Source organism: Aureobasidium melanogenum (assembly GCF_000721775.1).
Source record: "Aureobasidium melanogenum CBS 110374 unplaced genomic scaffold scaffold_6, whole genome shotgun sequence".
NCBI classification, from domain to species: domain Eukaryota; kingdom Fungi; phylum Ascomycota; class Dothideomycetes; order Dothideales; family Saccotheciaceae; genus Aureobasidium; species Aureobasidium melanogenum.
The window spans coordinates 750015-773052 of record NW_024470058.1 but is presented as its reverse complement, the minus strand read 5'-3'; the positions used below and the strand labels follow the sequence as shown (position 1 = coordinate 773052).

Sequence of the window (23038 nt, the reverse complement as noted above, 5' to 3'; positions counted from 1 at the left end):
GTCGCCGCTGAATCAACAGCAGCTCAACTCCCGCACTCCTGCGACGGTCGTGCGTGAAGACAAAATGTCGACCAACAGCGTCGCTGCCACTCCTTGCAGAACATCAACTCCGCCCAAACAAACACAAGAAGAGTCCATCATCAACTGGGACGACGAAGACACAGGAAGCTCGCCCTTTGTCGCCGAAGCAGACAGCCGCGCCGCCAGCAACAAGTTTGATCAAGTTCAAGTCGACCCAGAGGTTGACGCCATCTTCGAAGACCCACAAGACCCATCAGAGACTCAATTCTTCGAGACCTCCGACAACAAGGCTTCGACCTTTTCATTCTCTTCTGTCGGAGAGAAAGAGAATACTGCCGCTCCCGAGCCTGACAACATAGACGCCCAGTCTCAAGACGAGAACAAGCACAAGACGCCAGAGAAAGCATCCACACCAGAGCCAACCAGAAAATCTATGTCTCCTCTCAAGCCAAAGTCGACCATCAAGAAGAGACGCAGCAGTACTTTCGAAGAAGATGCAGCTGCCATGCCTCCACCCTCGACTAGAAAGACTTTGCGCTTCAACTCTCCCCTCAAGACCAAATCTCCCACCAAGCAGCTCGACTTTGCTTCAGAAACTCCTCTTCCTCACAGTCGCGAACCTTCGTTTGAGAAGGCTGACGAAAACATTGACGATTCTGTCATGATTCACGACGTTGACGAGACTGGTGTTGACGACACTTGTTTCAGCACCTTCTCTGCTGTCCCTGACATGACCATGTTTGCTAAGTTGGGCGATCGCAGAAGCCCTCTCAAGCAATCTATCGTGAGTCAGCCTTGATCTTCCTACCTTGCTCTTGACTAACGCCCACTCTAGCAACGAACACCACAGAGCGAACAAGCCACACCAAGACCCATCAGAAGCCGCGCCTCTGACGAACGATCCCCCTCTCCCACACCTCGCAGACCTAGAACCCCTGGCACTGCTCAGTCCAACACAACCAACCTCATTGACTTCACCCAGCAGATCGAACGCTTTGCCGATGCTTCCAGCCACCACAATGTTCAGCAGACTCCTTCTCGTCGTTCTCCTCAAAAGTCTGCCACCGAGCCCAATCTCCTCTCATACTTGAACCAGCAACGCTCGCCAAACAAGGGTGCAAGAATGAGCACTCCAGCAAAGTCTACTAGCCTGCTCAATCTGCTCGACTTTGAGCTACCTCCCGCACCCACTCCTCGCTCTATCCCTACCATCACCGTCCGCGAACTCGAATCCATGAAGTCACAATATCAATCTCAAATCTCATCCCTCAAGGCCACTCTCTCTGGCAGAGAAGCTGAAGTCGACTCGTTGAAGAAGGCTGTAGGAGATGCTGAAAGACGTGTCGGCGAGGCCCTCGAGAACCTCCGTGAAGAGAAGGGTCAGCGCGAGCAAATCGAGCATGAGAAGAATCAGTGGGAGCAGCGTGGTGTTGAATTCGAGCAGCTGCTCCAGAACGTCAAGCAGGAGGTCATGCGCAGTGACGAAGAGAAGGAAATATTGATCCGCCGTGCAGAAGAGGCCGAACGCTTGACCGAGAAACAACAAAACCGCGCAGACGAGGCAGAGTCCAAGATCCTCGACCTAGAAGCGCAACTTGCAACTGCTCGTGCTGCCATTCCCAAGAACGACGGATCAGGCAACACAATCGACGAAGCCCAAATCCAACACCTCGTCCAACAACAAATCGATGCAAAGGTCGAAGCCGTATCTCGCGAACTCCACGCTGTCTACAAGAAGAAGCACGAAACCAAGGTCGCAACACTCAAGAAATCCTACGAAGCACGCGGCGAGAAAAAATGCGCAGAACTGCAAACCCGACTGGACGAGCTGCTCAAACAAAACGAAGAACTCACAGCCGCAGCAAGCAACAACATCGAGTCCTCCATGATGTTCACAGCCGACGACCGCAGAGTAATGGAAGAAGCAAACTCGACCATCGAGGAACAACGCGCGCACCTCGCCAACCTCGACCGTCAACTCCAAGTCATGCGCACCGAACACTCCTCACTAATCGCCGAACTCGAAAAAGAGCGCATCGAAAAAGGTGAACTTGTTGCTGCGGTTGACGAAATGCTGCTACTACAAAGCTCAGCTCCTGAAGGCAATACTGCAGCTATTGAGGACTTTAGACGTAGTATCAGCCGTCCTGCTCCTCCACCTCACGCTAGCATTCCTGCCTTTAGAGAACAAGCTGCTCCTGTTGGTCCTGGCTCTGCACAAAGTAGGATTGGAAGGGGTGTACCTAGACCTTCGGGGATTGCGTCCAAGAGCAAGATGATGAGCAACATTGAAAGAATGGGAGGGGCGCCCAAGCATTGAGTTTCTTTCTTGACTTGTTGGCATGTTTATGTTTCCCATGCCTCTTTTTTCTTCTTTTCGTACTATATGATCTCTGCAACAAAGGGTTTACAGCTTCTTGGGGGTTTGGTTTTTGGCTTTTTGGAGAAAAGGCAGTGGATTGGAATCAGTCCTCTTGCTGCTTCCTCAACACTTGTATCTTTCTTTTCGTTATCCAAGCGTCCAATGAACATCTTTGTTTGTTTCTGACCCTTTTACTCCAGTGTCAAATTTGTATGACATTGGTCATGACCAAGATCCATCTTCGTCTCACATGGTGTATAATCTTATCCGCTTGTTAAAAACGTTTTCTGTGACCTATCTTCTTTTACGGCCGTGAAAGAGCAAATTGTCATGATGCGAGTCTTGTGAGTCGCGGACTGATACTGGAAGGAAGAGTGATCTGCCTGGGACATTTTGGAGGTTAAAAAAAAAAACGAGCAAGGTCTCGTGAGCAAGAAAGAGATCTACGGGGACATTTGGAAGACAGTAGGATGTCTTTTGACTGGTTTGAAGCGCTCTCGCTGTTATCCTTCCTCGCGCGAGATCGAAACGAGCATTTGGAAGTAAAAGTGCACGTTGGTGATTGTTCTTAACTGTAAAAGGCTTCTTTCTCATAAGAGGAGAAACGCGATCTACATAGGTAAGCATTTGGAAAGTTTTAGTAAAAGTCATGACTTTTAGTCCTCGCTCGTGGCACATGGAAAAGAGGAGTAAACATCGATCTGCAATGGGCATTTGGAAGATGTGGGATGCCAGTGACTATCAAAGCTTGGTCGTGAAAAGGGCCTAAGGAGAAGGGGGAAGAGAGACACAGATCTACATAAAGCATTTGGAAACAGAATAGACATGGTGAAGTGGATGTCTTGACCGTTAAACCTTACATCCTTCCAGTCCCTGAGCGGTTTTGATTGAATTCCCCAAGGCCGGCCGGATTCTCACAAAAAAACGATTCAAGCGGATACCCGAAAAGCGTAACTCGTAGATCGTAAAAATTGGGCATTATCTTCTTCTCCCATCGTGCCGAGACATAAAGCTTGTTTCTTCAGTTGTGGCATTTCTGTGGCTTGATTTGGACGGATTTTATGAGACAGCAAACGATATGGGTGAAGTAAATCTGAAAAAGGATGATGACATGGTCGTTGTGGCTTTTGCTTGGGTGTGTGTTGAAGAATTGGGATTTGTTCTATTTCGTAGAGGAGAGAAAAATGGAAGAAAAGCACAGAAGGAATTGATGATCCAAATTGTCAGAGGTGTAAATGTTGATGTATTGAGTTTTGTAGTAAAGAGTGCAAAAAAATCTAACCAAAAGTTCTATCAAGTATAAACAAGAGAAAGGGAAAAAAAGATCTAACTATATGCGCGTATTCATTAATTCATTACGATTATTCTTCCAAAGTTTTCCTTTGTATCATTCCTCAGCTCGAACTCGTCGAGTTGCACTGTGCAGGGTATTGTCTCTGAGTAATGTGATCAGGACCAACAACACCGTTCTTGAACAAGTTACCCAAGCCCCAAGCACCAGGACCAGTGTAACTCCACAAGAACCAGCCATTGGAATACTCTTCAAAGATGTCAAGTTGAGCTTCCATGAACTTTCTGGTTGCGGCCACGAGGTCGGCATTCCATTCAGAGGGGTCAAGTTGAGCGGAACATTGGCAGCCGTCAGTAGAGCAAGAAGTTCCTGCAGTAACATTGCCAGAAGCATCAACGCAGATGTTGGTCTGATCGCTGAATTCACCGACGATGACGGGCAGGTTGGCGGACTCGGGAACAAACTGAGTGTTGGGGTAATCGCAGACAGTAGCGATGTGCTGGTCTTGATCCATGTTTGAAGTGTCGCCGCCCTGGTTCTGGTACAAGTGCACATCGAGCACAAAGTTCTGGCTATCGGCGTTGAAGTTCAACTGTTGGGCTACTGCTGACCAGGCTTTGGCACCGAGGAAGGCGTCGTGCATGATGAGCTTGAGGTCGGGATTGGTGATGTGCGACTGCATGGCTTGGACGGTGGTGACAGCCCACTCCTGAGCGCTTTTGGCTGAATCGTAGTCCCAGACAATGGGCTCGTTGGCAAGCTCAAGACCATACACGACGTCGCTGTAGGCCGCAGTGCCGTACTTTGCTGCCATCAACTCAAGGACTGCAGTGCTGGCAGCAAGGTTGGTGCTGTTCTCTGCCCATTGGGCTTCACCTCTGTGACCAGAGTTGTCAAAGCCGTTTTGGGAGCCAGGCAGACCGTGCATGCAGATCAGGGCTTGGATGTTGTACTGACGGGCCCAGCCCAAGGCTTGTTCGAGGTACGCATCAGCACCCGAGATGTAAGGGCTGTCAGTGTTGTTGAAGGCCCAATAACCAATGGGGATGCGGACACTGTTTCAGAGTCGTTAGCAAAGAGCGTCATCAAGGCTGTGTGTGAAGCCGTTATACAAGGCTGAATAAGGGTCGAGATGTGGCTTGAAGCAGGCGGTATAACGGCTTTAGGTATGGAGTAAAACGTACGTATTGAGGCCCCACGCGGCAATTTGTGCCATGTCCGACTCTGTGAACCATGAACCCCAGTGCTTTTGCAGCGCAGCCTCGGCTCCATCAGTCTGGTCGAATGTCCATTGGTCGACTGCGCCTGTGTCTCCGACGAGTTCCCAATTCATCCACGGTTCGAGGACAAACCAGCCTCCGAGGTTGACGCCTCTGATGGGATCTCCGTCTTCGACATCGCAAGCTTGGCGTGATTCCAGGGTAGTTTCGCTATTGCGTCTGGTGAGGGTCGTCTCGACTTCACTGCTGCGTCTAGAAATGGTTGATTCGACCTCGCTGCCTCGTCTAGAGATGGTCTCAATCTCGCTGCCTCGTCTGGAGATGGTTTCAATTTCGCTGCCTCGTCTTGAAATCGTTTCGATCTCGCTGCCTCGGCGTGAGATGGTTGGTGTTGTTGCTTCGCTATCGCGTCTAGAGACGGAGCCAGAGGTATCGCATGGAAGACCTTGAACCAGCAAGGTCGAAGAAGCAAGCAAAGATAGGGTAAAGGCAGAAGAAAACATTATGAATGAGAAAAGGAAGTAGTGGTCTCGTCGTACTCTTCAACAAAAGATGCCAGGCCTGCAAGCTGTCTTTTGTTCAGTACCACAAGTTGTATCTGATTATGGAGAAAGACACCATCTGCGGTGGCTGGTTTGATCTTATACCTCCGTATACAACATGTGAAGGCGAGTAATTACACAGCTTACCTTCGGCACCGCTTAACAGATTCGATAGCATGATAAGAAAATAAACGGTATACCGTTGGAGGATTTCCCGAAACAGAACATGTCGTTGGCAGCCCAGCCGTACACGTGCAGAAAGCTTGTCGCGATTCTGAGTCAAGGGCTGGACTTTGGGAACAAAGAGATGCAGTGTGTGGGTGGAATACTACTCCGCGACAACGTCTCATGATGTAGGTGTGAACAAGCGAGGCGTGGTTGAACGAAACGCCTTGCGTTAAAAGATTCCAATTGACCGAGCTTTATGGTGTCTCAGTCGTCGCTTGATCGATTTCGGTAATAAGAGTCGTCGTATACATCCTGTGAGCCTAACATGTTCAGCGTTCGTCCTTATCGTGACTCTTGCATGAAGCGAATGTAGACGGTGTCTGCACGATGAGCTGAGAGGAAATGAGCTGAAAGATGATTGTTGTTGTTTTGATTGTTGTGTTGCGATTGAATGACCTTGTTGCAAACAGACTTTAAGAACGTCTCTATTCAGGACTGAGTGCAGAATTGCCGAAAATCGGATGTCCCTTGCCAGATCTCGGCCCGTGCACACAATTTTCCAGACACGACCGACGGCCATTTCCATATTCACGAGCGAGGCGAGTCCAAACAGTATCATCCAGATTCTGAATGGCTTCATTGTTTAGAGCTACACGACCTTTTGGAATAATCTCAAGGATAACAACCCCGACCCGCTTTGGAATAGTATCAAAGTCAAATCCCTCTGCATCCTTCTTTTCTACCAAGATGGCAACCAAGGCGAACGACCACTACCTAACTCTCTCCTGCCCGGACAAGCCTGGTATCGTGCACGCTGTCACTGGACTTCTGGCCAAGCATGAGCTCAATATTCTTGATTTGCAACAATTCAGTGACCCTACCTCGGAGAAGTTCTTCATGCGTGTCCACTTTGGCCATGCCCAGGATACCGAGCACTTGAAGCCTGAGATCACCGAGTTGGCTCAGCAAATGAAGATGGACTACAGCATTCGCCCTGTCTCCGCCAAGCCTCGTGTTTTGATCATGGTTTCCAAGATTGGCCACTGTCTCAACGACTTGCTGTTCCGTCAAAAGAACAAGCAATTACAAGTCGAGATTCCTCTCATCGTCTCGAACCACCCTGACTTTGAGCCTCTTGCCAAGAACTACGACATTCCCTTCCACCACCTTCCCGTCAACAAGGACACCAAGCTGGAGCAGGAGAAGCAGATCCTGGACCTTGTCAAGGAGAACAACATTGACCTGATTGTTCTGGCCCGCTACATGCAAGTCCTGACTCCTGGTCTTTGCGAAGCCATGTCTGGAAAAATCATCAACATCCACCACAGTTTCTTGCCTTCGTTCAAGGGCGCCAAGCCTTACCACCAGGCCTACGAGCGTGGTGTCAAGATTACCGGTGCCACTGCTCACTTTGTCACTGCCGATTTGGATGAGGGTCCCATCATTGAGCAGAGAATCGCTCGTGTCAACCACGCCATGTCGCCCAAGGACCTTGTCGAGGAGGGAGCCAACGTCGAGGCTCAGGTCTTGGCTGCTGCCGTCAAGTGGTGGTCAGAGGAGAAGGTCTTCCTCAACGGCACCAAGACTGTTGTTTTCAACTAGACGAGATTTTCTTTCCATGTATGACTAGTTGCAATTTGGATAGTTGAGGCGTCTTCATGGTTATATAAAAAGAGGGAGGGACAGCGTGCGTGGTTTATATACTGGCAGGTCATTTGCATGCAATATAAAAAGGTGGCAATGTGATAGCGACACCATTTTCTGAAGTTTTCGCCCATCGCTTTGTTCAATTGTATTGAGCTTACAGAGCTGTATAATAAGACTACTCTTCACATACTGAATTAAGTCAGGGGTTTTCAGGAGGGAGCTCTATCAGATTGTCATAGCTCCTTCCTTCGCTTTGGGTGGTGACGTCTGAGCAAACAGCCCCGCAGCTGCCCGCTCTGGCTGGCGTTTTTCGTCTCCAAAAATTTCGACCAGACCATCACACTCTCTGCCAATTCACCTCAACACACCAAACTCAAACTTCAATCTAATCACCGTCAACATGTCCGGAGCCATTCCCACCAGCACCTCGGTCACCGAGTCGGCCGTCATCAACGGTATGCAGCTGTTCTTGTCCCTTGTCGCAAACCGCATTCGCTAACTTGCGACCGACCAGCCCCTCTTTCCCACGTCTGGCACTTCATCAAGCTCCAGGACTTCAACAAGTTCTGGTCTGCTCTCGACAAGGCCGAGTACTCCAAGGGCGCCTCTGAGGAGACCGACATTGTCAAGTGGCAGTTCAAGGACGGCACCGTCATCGAGGTCAAGCAGGAGGAGCACTCTTCCCTCAACCACTACATCACCTACTCTGTCATCACCGCCAGCCCCGCTCTGAGCTACACCTCTGTCGTCAGCACCATCCGCTGCTACGCCGTCACCTCTGGCGAGAACGAGAACAGCACTTTCGTCCAGTGGACCGGCAACTTCTCCTCTGACGCCGATGCTGGTATGTCCTGCTTCTTATCTGTTCTTATCAGTACCAGCACTAACATGCGTTCCCAGGTGTCATTGAGGACGCCAAGTTCAAGCGCCGTGAGGCTCTCGCCGACCTCGCCAAGGCCGCTAAGAAGATGTAAAGAGGGAGACAGCAGATGTTTGAGAAAGGAAGAGGATAACCAGCATGACATTCATGATTATGACGAGCATGGAGGGTAGCGGTCGAGATTTGTTTCCGAAACGGTGTCAAAGACAGGCCGCCCATTGCACGTAGAATAAGAAAGACAAGAACCGACTTTCACACACTCGACTTCTTTGCCATGTGCCTTTTTTCGAAGCTTGTTATCCACTGTTGGCTCTCGCAGTGTTCGGGATTTGACCGCGGTGTCTGGCCGCAACAAGCTGCCTAAGTCGGATTGAAAGCTCGCCCGCCCCCACTCGTTCCACGGTGACCACGGAAACCTTGATGAAGCTCTCGTGTACGTTACTGTAGCCACTGACTCACAGCTGTTTTTTTCTCCCTTCCAGACTTGTATAAAAGCTAAGCGTGTCACCTTATCCTCGTCTTTCCTAGTGCACAGTATCGTCTTCGATCTGGTCCACAAGGCTGAGACCAATTCATCACCTCCACCATGCCCTCCAAGCTCAAGCTAGCCGTTTCCCAATCCAGGACTCTGGATACTCTACAACAAACCCTCGATGCATTGGCTGCAACAACCCGCAAAGCAGCTTCGCAATCCGTCGACCTGATCCTCTTCCCTGAGGCCTACCTCGGCGGCTACCCACGCACCTGCGACTTTGGCGCCTCGGTTGGAGCTCGTGCTCCTCACGGCCGCAGTCAATTCCTCGAATACTTCCACGCTGCTGTCGATCTAGGCGATACACCCCTCGGTGCCGGCGATGACTGGGTGAACCGCAAACTTCCTGTCGCACAAGGTCGCGAGTATCGTGGCGATGGCACTAGAGAGTTTCTCGAACGCCTTGCTCGCGAGACGGGCGTGTTTATCGTTACTGGCCTTGTGGAGCGCAGTGGAGGAAGTCTCTATTGCGGTGCTGTATACATCTGTCCTCGCCAAGGCTGCATCGGCAAGCGCAGAAAAGTCATGCCTACAGGCTCAGAACGCCTAGTCTGGGCACAAGGTCAACCCTCCTCCCTCCGCGCCGTCACCACCGAAATCAAAGGTGTGAAATTGTGTCTCGCGGCCGCGATTTGCTGGGAAAACTACATGCCTCTACTGCGCTACTCGCTGTACTCGCAAAACGTGAATTTGTACTTGGCGCCTACGGCTGATGCGAGGGATACTTGGGAGCCTTTGATGAGGACGGTTGCGGCGGAGAGCAGAGCGTTTGTGCTTTCTGCTAATCAGTGTGTGCGGAAGAGTCATTTGCCTGCCTGGATTTCTGCGGGTAAGAAGGTGGAGAATGAACCTGTTGCCGCCTCGACTCATTCTTCTACCTCTCCTTCTCGTCGCAGAAAATCCGTCGTCATGGAAGAAGGCAATGAACTCGTTTTGCCTGACCCCTCTGGACCCACCTCTTCCTCCTCTGCCATTGCTGAAGAAGACGAATTCGTTTGCAGAGGAGGATCCTGTATCATTGGCCCATTAGGAGAAGTCCTCGCACCCAGCATGTGGGAAGTAGAAGATGGGTTTTCCTGCATAGAAGCAGATTTCGAAGACTGTGAGAGGGGACGATTGGATATGGATGTTGCGGGAAGTTATTCGAGGAATGATGCGTTCCATTTAAGCGTTGATGGGTTGGATCTGGATCCACCGCCTTTTTGAGGGGAGTGAGAAGGCTTGCAGAGGTGAATATGAGGAAGTAGTTGAACGAAGTCATAAGGATATCGAAAGCTTCGATTCGGTTTCGAGATAGGCACGATCGATGATTCGGATACTAGCCTGGTTATCTGCTAGATGTGCCCAACAAACACAACAAACACGATGATCGAGTGAGCATCTGCGTTTCTTTCTTTTGGCCTTTGCTGTAGCGGGGCCTGGCTTGTACAGACTCTTGAGATCCATAAAGCTGGTGAGTGTGGAAACCGAGGAGCGCTCAAGAGTTAGTCTTTGTAGTCATGTAACCCACCTGCTGTTAAGTCACAGTATACCTTGAAGAGTGAGATTTTGGAAAAGAGGCAAGAAGGTAAATTCATGAGAATGGATATCTTTTTTGGCGGCTGTGTAGTTTCTACTCCCTACCCATACCAACACCTTTCCTCCTCGCCGCCTGTACAGCTCTCAAACACCTCCCTACAGCCTCCAAGTCTCCGAGCAGAGTCACATGCCCACGCTCAGAACTCACCAATCCACCTCTGGCAATCTGATATCCATCAGGCAACATGGCAGCTTTGGCAAGTACAACGCCATCGCCAGAGGCAAATGCAAGATTATCGTATGCAGAAGCGTGTTTGATGGCTTCTCTGCTTGTGACTTTGGCGCCGTATACTGTGGGCGTGGTTTTGCCGTAGATGACTGCGGCGGGTGGGTAGATGTTGGCTTCTGCATGTGGAGGGTGGAAGAATAGTTCTTCCTTGAATTTCTTGACGCTGGCGAGAACGCGGGTGAGGTATGCGATAGCTTGGTCGCGAGGAATGGTCACGGCGGTCGCAATCGAGGTGTTGGGATCTGTGTTTGGTGTATCCGTCGAGTTCTTGGAAGGCCCAGTGCTGCTTGGGTCATTGTCGGTACCATTGTAATCAATGTTGCCCTTTGCTTCCGCCTTGTCACTGCTGCCAGCTGCTGCTGAAGTGTCCATCTCGGGTGGATTGGCCAAGCCTTCGACGGCATGCGCGGCGGGGTGCTGGAGTGCTTGTTTTACGCGAGATATACTGTTCTTGCGGCCGGGCACTATGCCGCTCATGACGCCTGCCATGCTGTTCATGACACCAGCCAGACCACTGGGGTGCGAGGGCTCGTTGAGAGAAGGCAATGGGCGAGCTATACAGGGAGAGAGACGATAGTCAATCCAGGTTTGCGGATCAAAGAAGTCGACAGGATATTCTTCCTTGGTCTCCTTGTTGAAGAAACAGCGGCCGTCCAATGGCAAAAGGGCGAAACTTGTGCGAATGGTGAAGTTGACTTGAGCAGTCAAAACACGGCTACTGAGAAGCACATCATCGCCGTTTCTGAAGGGTCCGAGAATGTTGACGCAGGTCCTGGGTACACCCGCATATACAACTCCGGCGAATAATTCAGGCCGTTGATTCACAGCGTGTCTCGTGATGAGGCCACCTAGAGAATGCGCAATGACGGTCGCACCACGCTTTTCCTTGGGAGTGCCAGGTTTGTTGCATGGCAGTTTCTCCAGGAATTCAATAAGCTGTTTACTCAAAAACGCTGGTTCCAGTCGCCAATCATAACCATAATCATGAACGCGTAGCTTTCGACTTTTGGCATTCTCAGAGGCACGCATACGTTTGAACAAGCGTCTAGATATGTCAACAGGGCCGATGTGAGAAAGCATCCCGCCTGGGATGATTTTCTCGGTAGCCTTCTCATCAGCGTCGGCATCAAGGCCGACTTCCAGGTCTACTTTCCTTACATTCAAGCCGACTTTAATCGGCGCCCAAAGCTGTCTATGAGGCGGCTCGGCGGATCTTAATATAGAGCCACGGTAGCCTCCAAGTACAACAACATCACCGGTCAATTCATCAAGCGCTTTGGAGAAATGAGGGTGCTGTTGAGCAGACTTGTTCGCATGTGGGGCTGTTGATCCTCTGGGTAAGTTTGCGCTGCGCCTCTGATTTGCAGATGATGGTAGAGCACTGCTGGAAGAGCCAGGATTTGAAATCTGGCTCTTCTTTGAGACCGAGTTCCCGCGCGTGAGAGAAAGATCGGATAGAGAAGCGAATGAGGGCAACAACGGCAGTCTAATGTTAGTATCTTGCCAGCTATCCCTGATGGCCTTCATCCTGCTGTTGACCTGTGCTTGAACATGTTCGAAGCGGCTGTCATCGCCTAGGGAAGGTACTCGCGAGAGGGTGCGGAAGGTTTGTAGGGATGTATCGGAAGCAGAGCGTCGCAGGCTTCGATGACTTCTGCCACTATTGACTCTAGCCATAGGGCTTAGGGTGCTTTCAGGTTGACCGCTGGTTGTCCTGGAGGTGGCTGGGCGAATTGGCGCAAATCTAGGATTGCCATTACTAGAGGTGGACTCGTCCGACGGGGGACTTCTCTGAACAGGCATGGTCTTTGGGTGTTGTAACACATGCGGTTGGTTCGTTTCATGCTCTTCCGAGAGGATGGTGGGAGGATGCTCTGGAGAAGGAGGTTGTGGCTCGGTAGATGCGCCAGCAATGCTGTTGCCTCTGCGAGGTCTTGTGGGCAGGATAGAGGTAGACGAGGACGAGGACAGCGAAGCCAAGGATGCGAACAGAGAGCCTGATCGTCTCTGTCTGTTGGTTGGACGAGTCTTGCGATCGGATTCTTGCGGATGAGCGATGGAGAAGGGCGAGGTCAAGTTGTGTATACTGTATTTGAGGGCATCTCGCCAGTTGTCGATCTGTACTCCCATTCCAGAGGGACTAGTCGAAGAAGCTCGTCGGCGGAAACCATCCTTGAGCACGGAGCGACTCTCATCTGTCCTCTTGAACTTCTTGGGACCGGCACGCCATGGTGAAGGTAGGCGCACCGTCGTCTCTCCTGTTGTGGTGGCCGGCGCTCGTTGCCCTGTTGTCGGCCTCTCTTGCACAAGCCCTCCGTCTCTTGTCACTGGTCTAGCCACACGCTCTTGTTCTTGGGTAGGTGCATCGTCATCTTCCAGGTCTGCATCGTCTTGGATTTGCGGACCGCCAAAGAAGCCGCCCTGCTCGTCAATGGCTGCTTGCTTCTCTGCTGCCGGGGTGTGAGGCAAGATCAGATGGGTTTGGGCTCGTCCAAGACTGACTCCGACAAGCGATTGTGCTTCGGCCGGTGCAATGGCTCGAATCTCGGGGGCCTCATCCTCGGATGACGTTGCTGTGTCATTGATGATGTTGTTGAAATTGATTTCGGCGAGTGCTCGCGGCCGCCGTTCGGGACTTGGGTGTGTGCCAGACATGTTGATTCATGTATACATTGGTTGCTAGGACCAACACACGGTGATGTATGGACCCAGACGCAGGAAGCGCGAAAGAATGGTAGGTGCCGTAGCTCTAGGAAGAGGGCGTAGAGGTATAGTACAGATATATATATAGAGAGAATGAGGTCAGCCTTTGGGCGGAAGTGTCGGCCTTCTGCTAGTTGCAACAGTCAGCCTGAACGATTCCATGGTGAGCCTCAATGACCTGGAAAGAGCCCCAGCTTTGACTTTGATTCCGACTGAACCGGCCGGATGCCATCACAGAGGCGTCCAACAACGTTTACAAATGTCAGATCGCTGTGGCTGAGCACGGCCTTGGCAATCCATCCACCACCAAATACAACCCAATGACATATCGTCTGAATGCTTGATCATGTGCCGAAAAAGCTTGTGGGAACCAAGATTCAACTCGTGAGATGGTATACCACCCTCCATGGAAGTGTCAAAGATCATCACAGATGTCCCGTGAGCCTTGAGACAGCCGATGCTGTTTGAAGACGCCGAAGCCGATACGGCTGCGATACGCTCTTTCTCGGACAAATTTTATTTCTAGTCTTCCATAACTTCATCAACAATGTCATTATACTACGAAGCTTCCGACATCCTCGCCAATGCAGAGGCAAAGGGCGGCTCGTTGAAGAATCGCATCTTTGGCAAGAAAGATCTCAAAAGTTCTCCTGGCGCCATCTTCGCTCTGGTTGCCGAAACCACAAAATGGAGTTCGGTTTTGAAAGAAGTCATTGAAAAGAGCGATGTTCTAAAACTCGAGAAAAAGGTGATATTATCTCGACGCTCTTTTTCTGTGTCCAGTCCTTGGGTCAATCGATTCACAGCGAACAAGAACAATAGTCTTTTTCAACACGAGGCTGACTTCATTATAGCTGACACCAACTCTTGCACTGCTCTTATGTCACGATCTTATTCTAGCCAAAAAGGGAGTTGCAGCTCCTAAATCGCATCCTCTGAATCTCGCCATCTCTCGTCACAAGGCCAGATTGAACGCCGAGTTTACCAAATGTCGCATCAAGGGCAGGTTCGCAACCTTGGATGCCTTCCGTGCTCACATCAACGCGACCGCTGCAGATGAGAGTGCTGAAGCAAGTGCGAACGGCACTAAGGCGTTCCACCCTCGATGGGTTCGTGTCAATGCTGTAAAGACATCCATGGAGAAGGCACAAAGCACTTTCTTCGCCGATTTTACCAAGGTCTCATCGTTGAAGGAGCTCAGCACTACTCCCCGTGGCATCTATTTGGACGAGCATATCCCAAACCTCGTTGCTATCCCTCCTTCAATAGATCTTTCCAAGCATGCTGCGTACCATGCCGGCGAGATCATCTTTCAGGACAAAGCCTCGTGCTTCCCTGCCTATCTTCTGGACCCTCAGGCTAAGGATGGGCAGGTGATCGATGCGTGTGCGGCACCTGGCAACAAGACTACACATCTTGCTGCAATTCTGTCGTCACAAAAATCATACGGGTTGAAGGCATCTGTCACAGCTTGCGAGCGCAACCCTATCAGAGCTCAAACACTGGAGAAGATGGTCAAGCTGGCTGGTGCTAGCAAAATCATCACCGTGAAGGCTTCCCAAGACTTTACAAAACTGGATCCTCGTTCGCAAGAATTTGCTGACGTTGGTGCTCTCCTGCTTGACCCCAGTTGTTCAGGTAGTGGTATCATCGGTCGTGATGACACTGCAGTTTTGCACTTGCCGTCACTGCCTTCATCTGCTCCTGCTCCGTCAAGCAAGAAGCGAAAGAGAAAGGCAAGCACAGCTGTCGAGGTTCCAGTCCCGATCGTTGAGGAGACCAATGATGAGCTCAGCGAAGAGACCCCACAAGCAGCCGAGCTCGAGAACGATGAAGAGAAACTCAAGACCAGGTTGAACAATCTTGCTGGATTCCAGCTCAAGATTGTACTTCATGCTTTCGCCTTCCCAGCCGCCACCAAGGTCACGTATTCAACATGTTCTATCCATGCAGAGGAGAACGAGAATGTTGTCGTTAGGGCTCTAGCTTCGAAGATTGCTAAAGAACGTGGCTGGAAGCTCATGACGCGGGAGAATCAAGTGGACGGCATGAAGATATGGGCAAGAAGAGGTGATCCCGAAGCTTCGAAGGAAGCACTCCGAGGTCATAAAGGCCTGGTCAGCGCGGACGTCCTTGCAGATGCCTGCATTCGCTGCGAAAGAGGCACTGATGAGGGAACTATGGGCTTCTTCGTTGCTGGCTTCGTCAGAGATCCTGACGCGGATACCTCCGAAGCAAATGTTGAGAACGGCGTCAGCGAAGGTGAAAATGAAGAGGACGATGAAGATGATGGAGATGAAGAAGAAGAGTGGGGAGGTTTCGACGACTAAATCATCGTCGCAGATGAATGCGCCGCTCAATCTCGCCTCGTCTTACGCTGGGTTTTGTTATACTCGCTTTTTAGCCTGTCATCTGGCCCCACGCATTGCGTGCAAAGATCGCTCGGTGAAGAACCAGCGCAACGTTCGAGACATTTCGTCCTTCATATGGCTAAACTGTTCCCGCCTGGTATCGATCGCTGCTGGAAATAACGTTCTATTTTGTAGCATGGCAATATCCTTCCAGACGACTGCGACCAGGCTACCGATGGAACATGTCCATCAATGTAGGTTCAAGCAATGGACTCATGCACACCGGCAATCATTTTCTATTTCTTACTGCACGAGAAAGTAAACCTGTTTCCTACGAAGCCACCAATTCTCACGTCTCTTCTTTGTTGAGTGCCGCTAGCGTGGCTTGAAACCAGAGATATGCAGAGTTGATTCACGTACTGCAACATCATTTACGCGAACCTCAAATACACACTCGTAGACCTATGTCGCTAGGTGGAATGTACCAAGTCCACGATCTCGCACTACAGCGACGTCCTCTCAAGCCCTGACTATGCTCAACGTCGCCACAAAAAGTATCCAACAGGAAACTTGAACCTGAAGACCATTTATACCCCTTAACCCTTGATATCGAGGATAACCGTCTGAAAGCCTTCACCCGCGGCGCTATCTCCCAACGCATGCGCCGAAAACTGGAATCAGGGCGATATGGTCAATTTCCCCTTTCTTATCTACAAGCATATATCCCTGAAGCATGCTCCCACAAACACGCAATAGGAGCTCTATATATTGATAGCAAGCAGGAAGAAAAATATCTGAGAAAGGCGTTTGAGCAATATTGTTTGGAGTACCCAGGGCACCCGTCGGTAAGTCGAACGGCTTGATGGCATTGGGTATTGGGGATGTTTTCGAGGATTGATAGGGAGAAGTGGAGGGAGGTTGATGTACCTGGTGCGGTCACTCTGCAGGATGGGTAGAGATGAATCTCCACCTCCAGGTGCAAGAGAAATGCAAGCTGTTGAAATGCACAGTTGTGTCTGGAAACGAGTCTAACCATTGGGGTTGACTTCAGTTGGGCATCTCTGGGGAATCATACTTTTCGTGAATCCATTGTGCATTCCTACAGCTACCTGTGACAGACTGAATCGAGGGGGGATGGTGATATGGGCAATGATGTCAACACGTTCGCAACTGATGCTAAAGCAACGTGAGCGTGTGACGGCAGGCAACATTGGCCTAAAGATACATCGACGACACGCTTGTCGAATTTGGCCTCTACATCCTGATGACACCTTGATCATGACATTCAGTATCAAAATCCTAGTCTCGCTTCTTACGTTGTGTCTGTTTGTCTTCGATCTCGCGTTCGCCACAGCTCCTGACGACCAAGGCATCCAACTACCACTCAAAGCTCCGTACGAGCTTCCTCTATCAAATACACATGATTTTGTATTTTGCCATGTCTCTTTCTCAAGATTCGACAGGTCTAATGTGTTCGATCACAGACTTTGAGACATATATACCATAAAGGCTCTCATCAGTATCCGCATCTCTTACGGAAAGTCGATATCAACAAGGACACACTGCTTGAGTACGAGAACGAAGCTGGGACAACCATTCTTAGACCAGCTTGGGATGCGTTTTCTGTGCAGTCGGATACGTTGATGATACAGCGCCTTGCTGATCGCAGACAACATGTCGTTGACGGCTTATTAGAGCATGGAGCTACCTTCGGTGAAGCCAAAGCTCTCGATGCAGAAGCCTGGACTCTAGACGAGGTCTCCAGCCCTGATGTGACCGATAAGAAGACAGTCCTAAGCTTCGCCCACATGGCGGCAAACGCCTACGTCTCCATCCCTCGTAAAGGCGACTGGATCGACATTGGCGGCGGCTTCAACTATACCGAAGATTTCGGCTGGGAGTCCGATGGGCTCCGCGGCCACATCTTCGCCGACACGCACAACAAAACCGTCGTAGTCGGGTTGAAAGGCACGTCCCTCTGGTTCTTCGATCCTCCAGAGACAACAAACAACGACAGAGTAAACGACAACCTATTTGGAAGTTGTTGTTGCGGGCAAGGAGGCCAATATGCATGGAAAAGAGTTTGCGAATGCCAGACTGATGCAAAGACTTGCAATGCTACTTGTTTGGTGAGTAGTTTGAGGAAAAAGAGTAGTTATTATCATGCTGCGAGGGCGCTATATCATAACGTGACGGCTTTGTATCCGAACGCTGATGTTTGGCTTACTGGACACTCGTTAGGAGGTGTGGTATCCTCTCTTCTTGGTGCTACTTATGGTCTACCAACTCTGACTTTCGAGACTTTTCCTGATGCACTTGCTGCTCATCGATTAGGTCTGCCAACACCACCAGGTCACCAGATTGGTCAATCTGGTAGACAACATTATACCGGCACGTTTCATTTCGGTCATACTGCAGACCCGATATATGTCGGAAACTGCAATTCGTATGACTCGTCTTGCACGCTTGCGGGATATGCTTTCCAGAGCAAATGCCACACAGGGTTCAATTGCACATACGATACAGTTGGTGATAAGGGTTGGAGGGTCTCAATCGGCACACACAGAATCAGCAGCGTCATCAAAGATGTCCTAGAAGCTTATGACACGGTCCCGGTATGCACACAAGATGTTGGTTGCAAGGACTGCTCTGAATGGTCGTTCTTTGAGGGCAATGGGACAAAGACGACGACCAGCTCAACAAAGACTGCTTCTTCGACGGAACTCACTACTACCACGACTACGACTTGCCGCACTCCTGGCTGGTGGGGTTGTCGGGATGAGTCTACTACTACGAAGACAACATCGACGTCGACGAGTGTCTCTAGCTCAACGTGTTTGACGCCAGGCTGGTGGGGCTGCAAAGATGCTTCTACGACAACAAGCTCTTCATCGTCTCATAGCGCTGAGATGAGATCGACTGCCACGCCGATACCATGAGAACGTCTGGCTCCTCACCGTGGGTTGCTGGATTGCTGATCAGATTGCATGAGTTCGTTTGCCACTCAACGACTTCAGCGATCATGAACCTGGACTGACTCTGAAGACGTCCTTGCAATACTTCATCTAAGCGTCAGCGATCTGAGGGCTTCGGCAATCACTATCATGGCGGTGTTCGTGTTGCATTTGCCGCATCCTCGTCAAACGCTCGGGAACATATCGTGTGCAAGCGAGGGCAAAACTCGCTCTGTCCTTGCTTGGTGATGCTATCTCTTTGTCATCGTATTGAGCCTTCGGCTCGAGATTTGTTCTTCGTCAAAGCCACTCGCCGTGACTGTTCATATCCTCGGTTGTTGCACCGAGCACTTCTGTGCTATCCTTACATCTATCCACCCCGAAGTCGTGTCACTCTCAGGAAAAGAGGAGCTAATCCAAGATGTCAAATCTAGACGAGAAATCGTTGGAGATCGCAGTCTTTGTCTCTTGTCGGCAAAGCTTTTGGTACACAATGCCACCCTTCATCTCACATTGCATTGTTAATTCCATTAACGTTCTTTCATCCAAACGGCTCAAAGCCATACTCGCACAAAAGTGCCATTGTGTGTTATATTAAACTTCGAGTCCTCCTTGTTCGCGACCACAAAGCTTTTTGTACTTGACCTCGAGTCCAGCATATAGACATATAAACGGTGTTTCGGTTCATGTAGATAGAGAAGTCTAGGAATCTTGTTCCAGAAAAACATCAGAAGAAAATCACCTATATAGTTCGACTGTCTTTTCACGTTTAGCAACAAAAATTATGTCTGATAGCATCAACAACACTGCCGCTGCTGGTCAGCGCATCACCTTTGGTACTGAGCTTGAGTTCATCGCCATTGTCCCCAAGAAGATAAGGATGCAATACGGCTCGTCCCAGAAGTACGTTCGTAGCGTGCTCAGTAACGCCCGAGTCAAGCTTCCCTGCAACAATCCTGGTTGTGTGGAAGGTGAGCACGAGTTCTCATTGCCCATCCACGATAACAATGTAGACGGAACCAACGACAAGTGGACACTTGACACTGATTCAAGTGTCATGTTGACCGATGGCAAATTCGGAACGAGTCTTGTCCGTGACGATTATGGTGGTCTTGAGTTGATCTCTCGCGTGCAGAAGTTTCAGGGAACCTCGCCTTGCCCCATGGGTCAGTGCTACCCATGTACTGGCGAACCCCTTGAGTGGAGTTGGCGCGACGAAATTAGGTGCTTCCTCGAGGTTCTTCACGAGGCTTTCACTGGACCTGGCTTCTGTGTTCTTGTTAACGAGACTGCAGGCCTTCATGTTCACCTTGCATACGGCGACATTGCTCTCCCTGTCCATGTCGTTCAAGGCCTTCTGGGCACCATGACAGCTCTGGAGCGTTCTTTCGACCAGGTGCTTCCTACCAACCGTATCAGTGGAGCACTTTCTGGGTCGAAGTTGTGGAACTCTTCAAACATGATTGAGCCCCTTCCTGGCATTCATATCGATGGATTCCACACCTTGTACAAACCTGGCACTGTCAATTCAGGAGCGGACTTCTCCAACTTTTACTGCCCTGCAATTTCTACGGCCATGTTTGACTATCTCCACAAACAGATCAGTAATAAGGCACAAGGCATTAACCCGGACGAGCCGCAAAGTTGGGCCCCACAAAATAGCCCAACCGATGGCGTGGTCCCTGTCCCTGCCCTTTCTGCCGAAACTGCCAAGTCGATCGAGAAAGACCTTCTTAGCTTCAATGTTCCCAGCTGGCTGAAGTTGATCGAAACCCCTTCCAGTGGTGAGGAGCTTAAGTCTGTGTATAAAGGTGTCAAGTACAATGCTCTGAGATTGTCGGGTATAGAACCCTGTGAGGACAGTTACTATAAGGGGCCTCCTACAGTTGAAGTCCGCACCCACGCTGGCAGTCTCGATTTAGGTGAGATAAGCGCTTGGATTGATCTTCTGTGCAGTTTGGCTCGCTGGGCTGAGATGGAATCGAAGGAGAATGTGTTCTCTTACCTTCTTGAGTCGTGGAGTGATGCCGAGTACAACATCTGTAGCCTGGCCCGTCATGTCGGTGCCAGCGAATCGACCATTCGTCAATACGATTTCGTCTTACACGACGACTACGCTCAGCGCCGTTTCGAGAAGTACACCTCTCATCCTTTGACTTTCACTGACAACTTAGGAAACCTCAACCGTGCCAACGAGGAGCAGCGCCGCAAGCTGTTCTCTCGTGAGAATGTTGATGAAAAGATTCGTTGGAAGCTCGAGTCTGGAAGATACGGACCATTGCCGACGAGCGTCCTTGAAGCTCAACCTGATTCTGAGATTTTTTCAAGACCTGAGGCCAAGTTCTTGCATTACAACGAGGAAAGCCAGAAGGCGTGGGCTGAGTTCTTGAAGGACTACTATCGTGTTGCGCGCAAACTCGAATTGACCTTCAAAGACTCTATCGATGGTTCTGGTACATCCTCTGATGCTTCTGGTACTTCCTCTGATGTTTCTTCTGATAGTTCTCCTGATGGCGGTGCTAAGATTACCCGTGACTCTGACAACGAGTCTGTGTCTGCGGGTGCCGGTGACGAAGAGCCTGTATCTAGCTCAAGCGACGATTCCGATGAATCTTCTGAATCTGATGAGTCCGATGAGTTTCCTGGGTCTGATGGGTCTGACGACGAGTCAGATGAAGCTGCCAAGTCTCCTGTCAAGAACATCACTCCTGATGAGTCCGAGGATGACTTCAACGACGAAGGATGGTATGGACTTCATCCTGGCTTGGCTAGCGCCTACAACAATATCCCTGGCCAACATCTCACTCACCTTGAAGAGACCGTCCTCGGCATGCCTGCGCTTCCATCTCCTACTACCCCCAACATGCTCGATTTTGAGGATTTGAAGACTGACACAATTGCCAGAATCCACGATGCCTTCTTTGGTGCTGTTACGATTGAGAGTCTTGTTGCTGCCGAGTCCAAGGATGAGGTTGAGAACATCATCGCTCGCGCTGTCGAGACCCAGAAACAGATGCACGTGCTGAAATCTGTTGCGCAGGAGAAGGCCATTGCAAAGAAGTATTTTAACAGAAAGGATAGGAAGGAGTAGAATATCGACAACGACTCATTGCCTGATGGTCGTGTCCTGGTAAGTGTGAATATATCGTCTGTGTACTATTGTTATGAGAAAGATAAGAGACATGTTGCAAGTCAACATTTCCAAAAGTTCTTGAGTTGCCTGTGCAAGTCTGTGACAGTAATAAACTCCGTTCGATCGTGACTTGGTTGAGTAGCAAAGAAGAGTATAGAATGATTTGATATAGGCACAGACAATGATGATTTCTGATGCTTTGGGCTGTTCGGTGTTTTGCTTGGGAGCTTTGAGTCGTGGCGGTTCGCGGAATGCGAGGTTTAGACAAAGCCAGTCAGGTAGGCAGTTGTCCTTCGCTCCTTCTAACCTGTATGCATACGAACATATGCATGTCCGTGAAAGGAGTTGTGCACAGTCGAAGAAGGGACGAGATGAACTCAGGCTTGGCAGGTTTGTGCACAGACCAACATCGCGCAAAGCTCAAGTTTAAAAAAGTTTCCGGCTGGCGACACTCTTCCACCTCTTCTCTTCCTTCCTTGGACGCCATCCAAACATGGCGGACGTAATCTCATTCGTGCCTCAACATGAGGAGGATTTGAGCGATGAGCAGATGCAGGAAATGCTCGCTCAGGCCGCCAGACGCCGTAAGGAGAATGCCAGCGTTGCGCTTTTCGACAAGGACGACAAAGACAAGGCCAACCAGTTCAACTTCCCCAAGCTCAACACTGGAGAGATGGTGCAGCCTTATGTCTCGAACGCTGGAGATGTCGCGACTGTTGACCGTTCGCGCTTGTTGGCTGAGCAGGACCGCAAGTTGTCCAACCAGATCCGCAAGGTCGAGGATCCTGTGGCCGTCAAGAAGAAGATGCTTGAGGTATGTTTATAACCCTTTCTTCTCACTGCACATTTCCCTTGCCTATGAGGAAAATTATCCCAACTTTTTCCTGACGCGGAATCAGGGCACCGTCTTGGTGCCCCTCTGCACAAACTGAAGTTTTTTTTATTCATAGTTACTCTGAGGCACATTCGCACAAACACACGTTTTGAGAATTCACATCAGAGAAGATGATTGCTAACATGCTCTGCTTCTCCAGTCTAAGAAAGCCACTTCTGGTGAACAGTGGTACAACATGCCTCGTACCGATCTCACTCCCGAGTTGAAGAGAGATCTCCAACTGTTGAAGATGCGTAACGTGCTTGATCCGCATAGACATTACAAGAAGGAGAACGGCAAGATGAGACCTCCAGAGTACTCCCAGGTTGGTACCATCGTCGAAGGACCCACCGAATATTTCTCTGGCAGAATCAACAACAAGGATCGCAAGAAGACCTTTGTCGAAGAAGTCCTGTCCAGCGAAAAGGACACGGGCCGTTTCAAGAGAAAGTATGGCGACATCCAGTCCTCCAAGACAAGCGGAAAGAAGTCGTACTACAAGGCTCTCCAGGCCAAGCGCGCCGTCAACCCCAAGAAGAGATGAGGCGTTGTT

At 50.2% G+C, this 23038-nt stretch overlaps 10 protein-coding genes across 10 annotated transcripts; 8 read left to right on the top strand and 2 right to left on the bottom strand.

Annotated features, from left to right (window-relative positions):
• Window positions 1-934: 934 nt before the first annotated feature.
• M437DRAFT_44553 (uncharacterized protein) lies at window positions 935-2341 on the top strand (the record flags this gene model as incomplete). Its single annotated transcript, XM_041020920.1, has 1 exon — window positions 935-2341. A coding segment is annotated over one exon (1407 nt), but the record flags the coding sequence as incomplete, so codon positions are not given.
• A 1436-nt stretch (window positions 2342-3777) lies between these two features.
• M437DRAFT_44718 (glycoside hydrolase) lies at window positions 3778-5007 on the bottom strand (the record flags this gene model as incomplete). The annotated part of the gene is made up of 2 exons (XM_041020953.1): window positions 3778-4729; window positions 4859-5007. 2 exons carry the CDS (start codon window positions 5005-5007, stop codon window positions 3778-3780), a joined length of 1101 nt encoding a protein of 366 aa, XP_040881370.1.
• Window positions 5008-6351: 1344 nt separating this feature from the next.
• On the top strand, window positions 6352-7206 carry M437DRAFT_83282 (formyl transferase; the record flags this gene model as incomplete). Its single annotated transcript, XM_041027903.1, has 1 exon — window positions 6352-7206. The coding sequence occupies one exon, from the start codon at window positions 6352-6354 to the stop codon at window positions 7204-7206; it is 855 nt and encodes a 284-aa protein (XP_040881369.1).
• Window positions 7207-7651: 445 nt separating this feature from the next.
• M437DRAFT_45081 (Bet v1-like protein) lies at window positions 7652-8225 on the top strand (the record flags this gene model as incomplete). The annotated part of the gene is made up of 3 exons (XM_041021019.1): window positions 7652-7706; window positions 7766-8095; window positions 8152-8225. 3 exons carry the CDS (start codon window positions 7652-7654, stop codon window positions 8223-8225), a joined length of 459 nt encoding a protein of 152 aa, XP_040881368.1.
• Window positions 8226-8717: 492 nt separating this feature from the next.
• Window positions 8718-9869, top strand: M437DRAFT_44734 (carbon-nitrogen hydrolase; the record flags this gene model as incomplete). The annotated part of the gene is made up of 2 exons (XM_041020958.1): window positions 8718-9492; window positions 9583-9869. 2 exons carry the CDS (start codon window positions 8718-8720, stop codon window positions 9867-9869), a joined length of 1062 nt encoding a protein of 353 aa, XP_040881367.1.
• Window positions 9870-10275: 406 nt separating this feature from the next.
• M437DRAFT_44875 (uncharacterized protein) lies at window positions 10276-13125 on the bottom strand (the record flags this gene model as incomplete). The annotated part of the gene is made up of 3 exons (XM_041020983.1): window positions 10276-10823; window positions 10917-12259; window positions 12428-13125. 3 exons carry the CDS (start codon window positions 13123-13125, stop codon window positions 10276-10278), a joined length of 2589 nt encoding a protein of 862 aa, XP_040881366.1.
• Window positions 13126-13720: 595 nt separating this feature from the next.
• On the top strand, window positions 13721-15503 carry M437DRAFT_44697 (S-adenosyl-L-methionine-dependent methyltransferase; the record flags this gene model as incomplete). Its single annotated transcript, XM_041020948.1, has 2 exons — window positions 13721-13921; window positions 14028-15503. The coding sequence occupies 2 exons, from the start codon at window positions 13721-13723 to the stop codon at window positions 15501-15503; spliced, it is 1677 nt and encodes a 558-aa protein (XP_040881365.1).
• A 1505-nt stretch (window positions 15504-17008) lies between these two features.
• On the top strand, window positions 17009-18463 carry M437DRAFT_44633 (alpha/beta-hydrolase; the record flags this gene model as incomplete). Its single annotated transcript, XM_041020936.1, has 1 exon — window positions 17009-18463. A coding segment is annotated over one exon (1455 nt), but the record flags the coding sequence as incomplete, so codon positions are not given.
• A 799-nt stretch (window positions 18464-19262) lies between these two features.
• Window positions 19263-21569, top strand: M437DRAFT_83276 (uncharacterized protein; the record flags this gene model as incomplete). The annotated part of the gene is made up of 1 exon (XM_041027902.1): window positions 19263-21569. One exon carries the CDS (start codon window positions 19263-19265, stop codon window positions 21567-21569), a length of 2307 nt encoding a protein of 768 aa, XP_040881363.1.
• Window positions 21570-22104: 535 nt separating this feature from the next.
• M437DRAFT_45346 (rRNA-processing protein FCF2) lies at window positions 22105-23029 on the top strand (the record flags this gene model as incomplete). The annotated part of the gene is made up of 2 exons (XM_041021075.1): window positions 22105-22425; window positions 22646-23029. 2 exons carry the CDS (start codon window positions 22105-22107, stop codon window positions 23027-23029), a joined length of 705 nt encoding a protein of 234 aa, XP_040881362.1.
• Window positions 23030-23038: the final 9 nt, after the last annotated feature.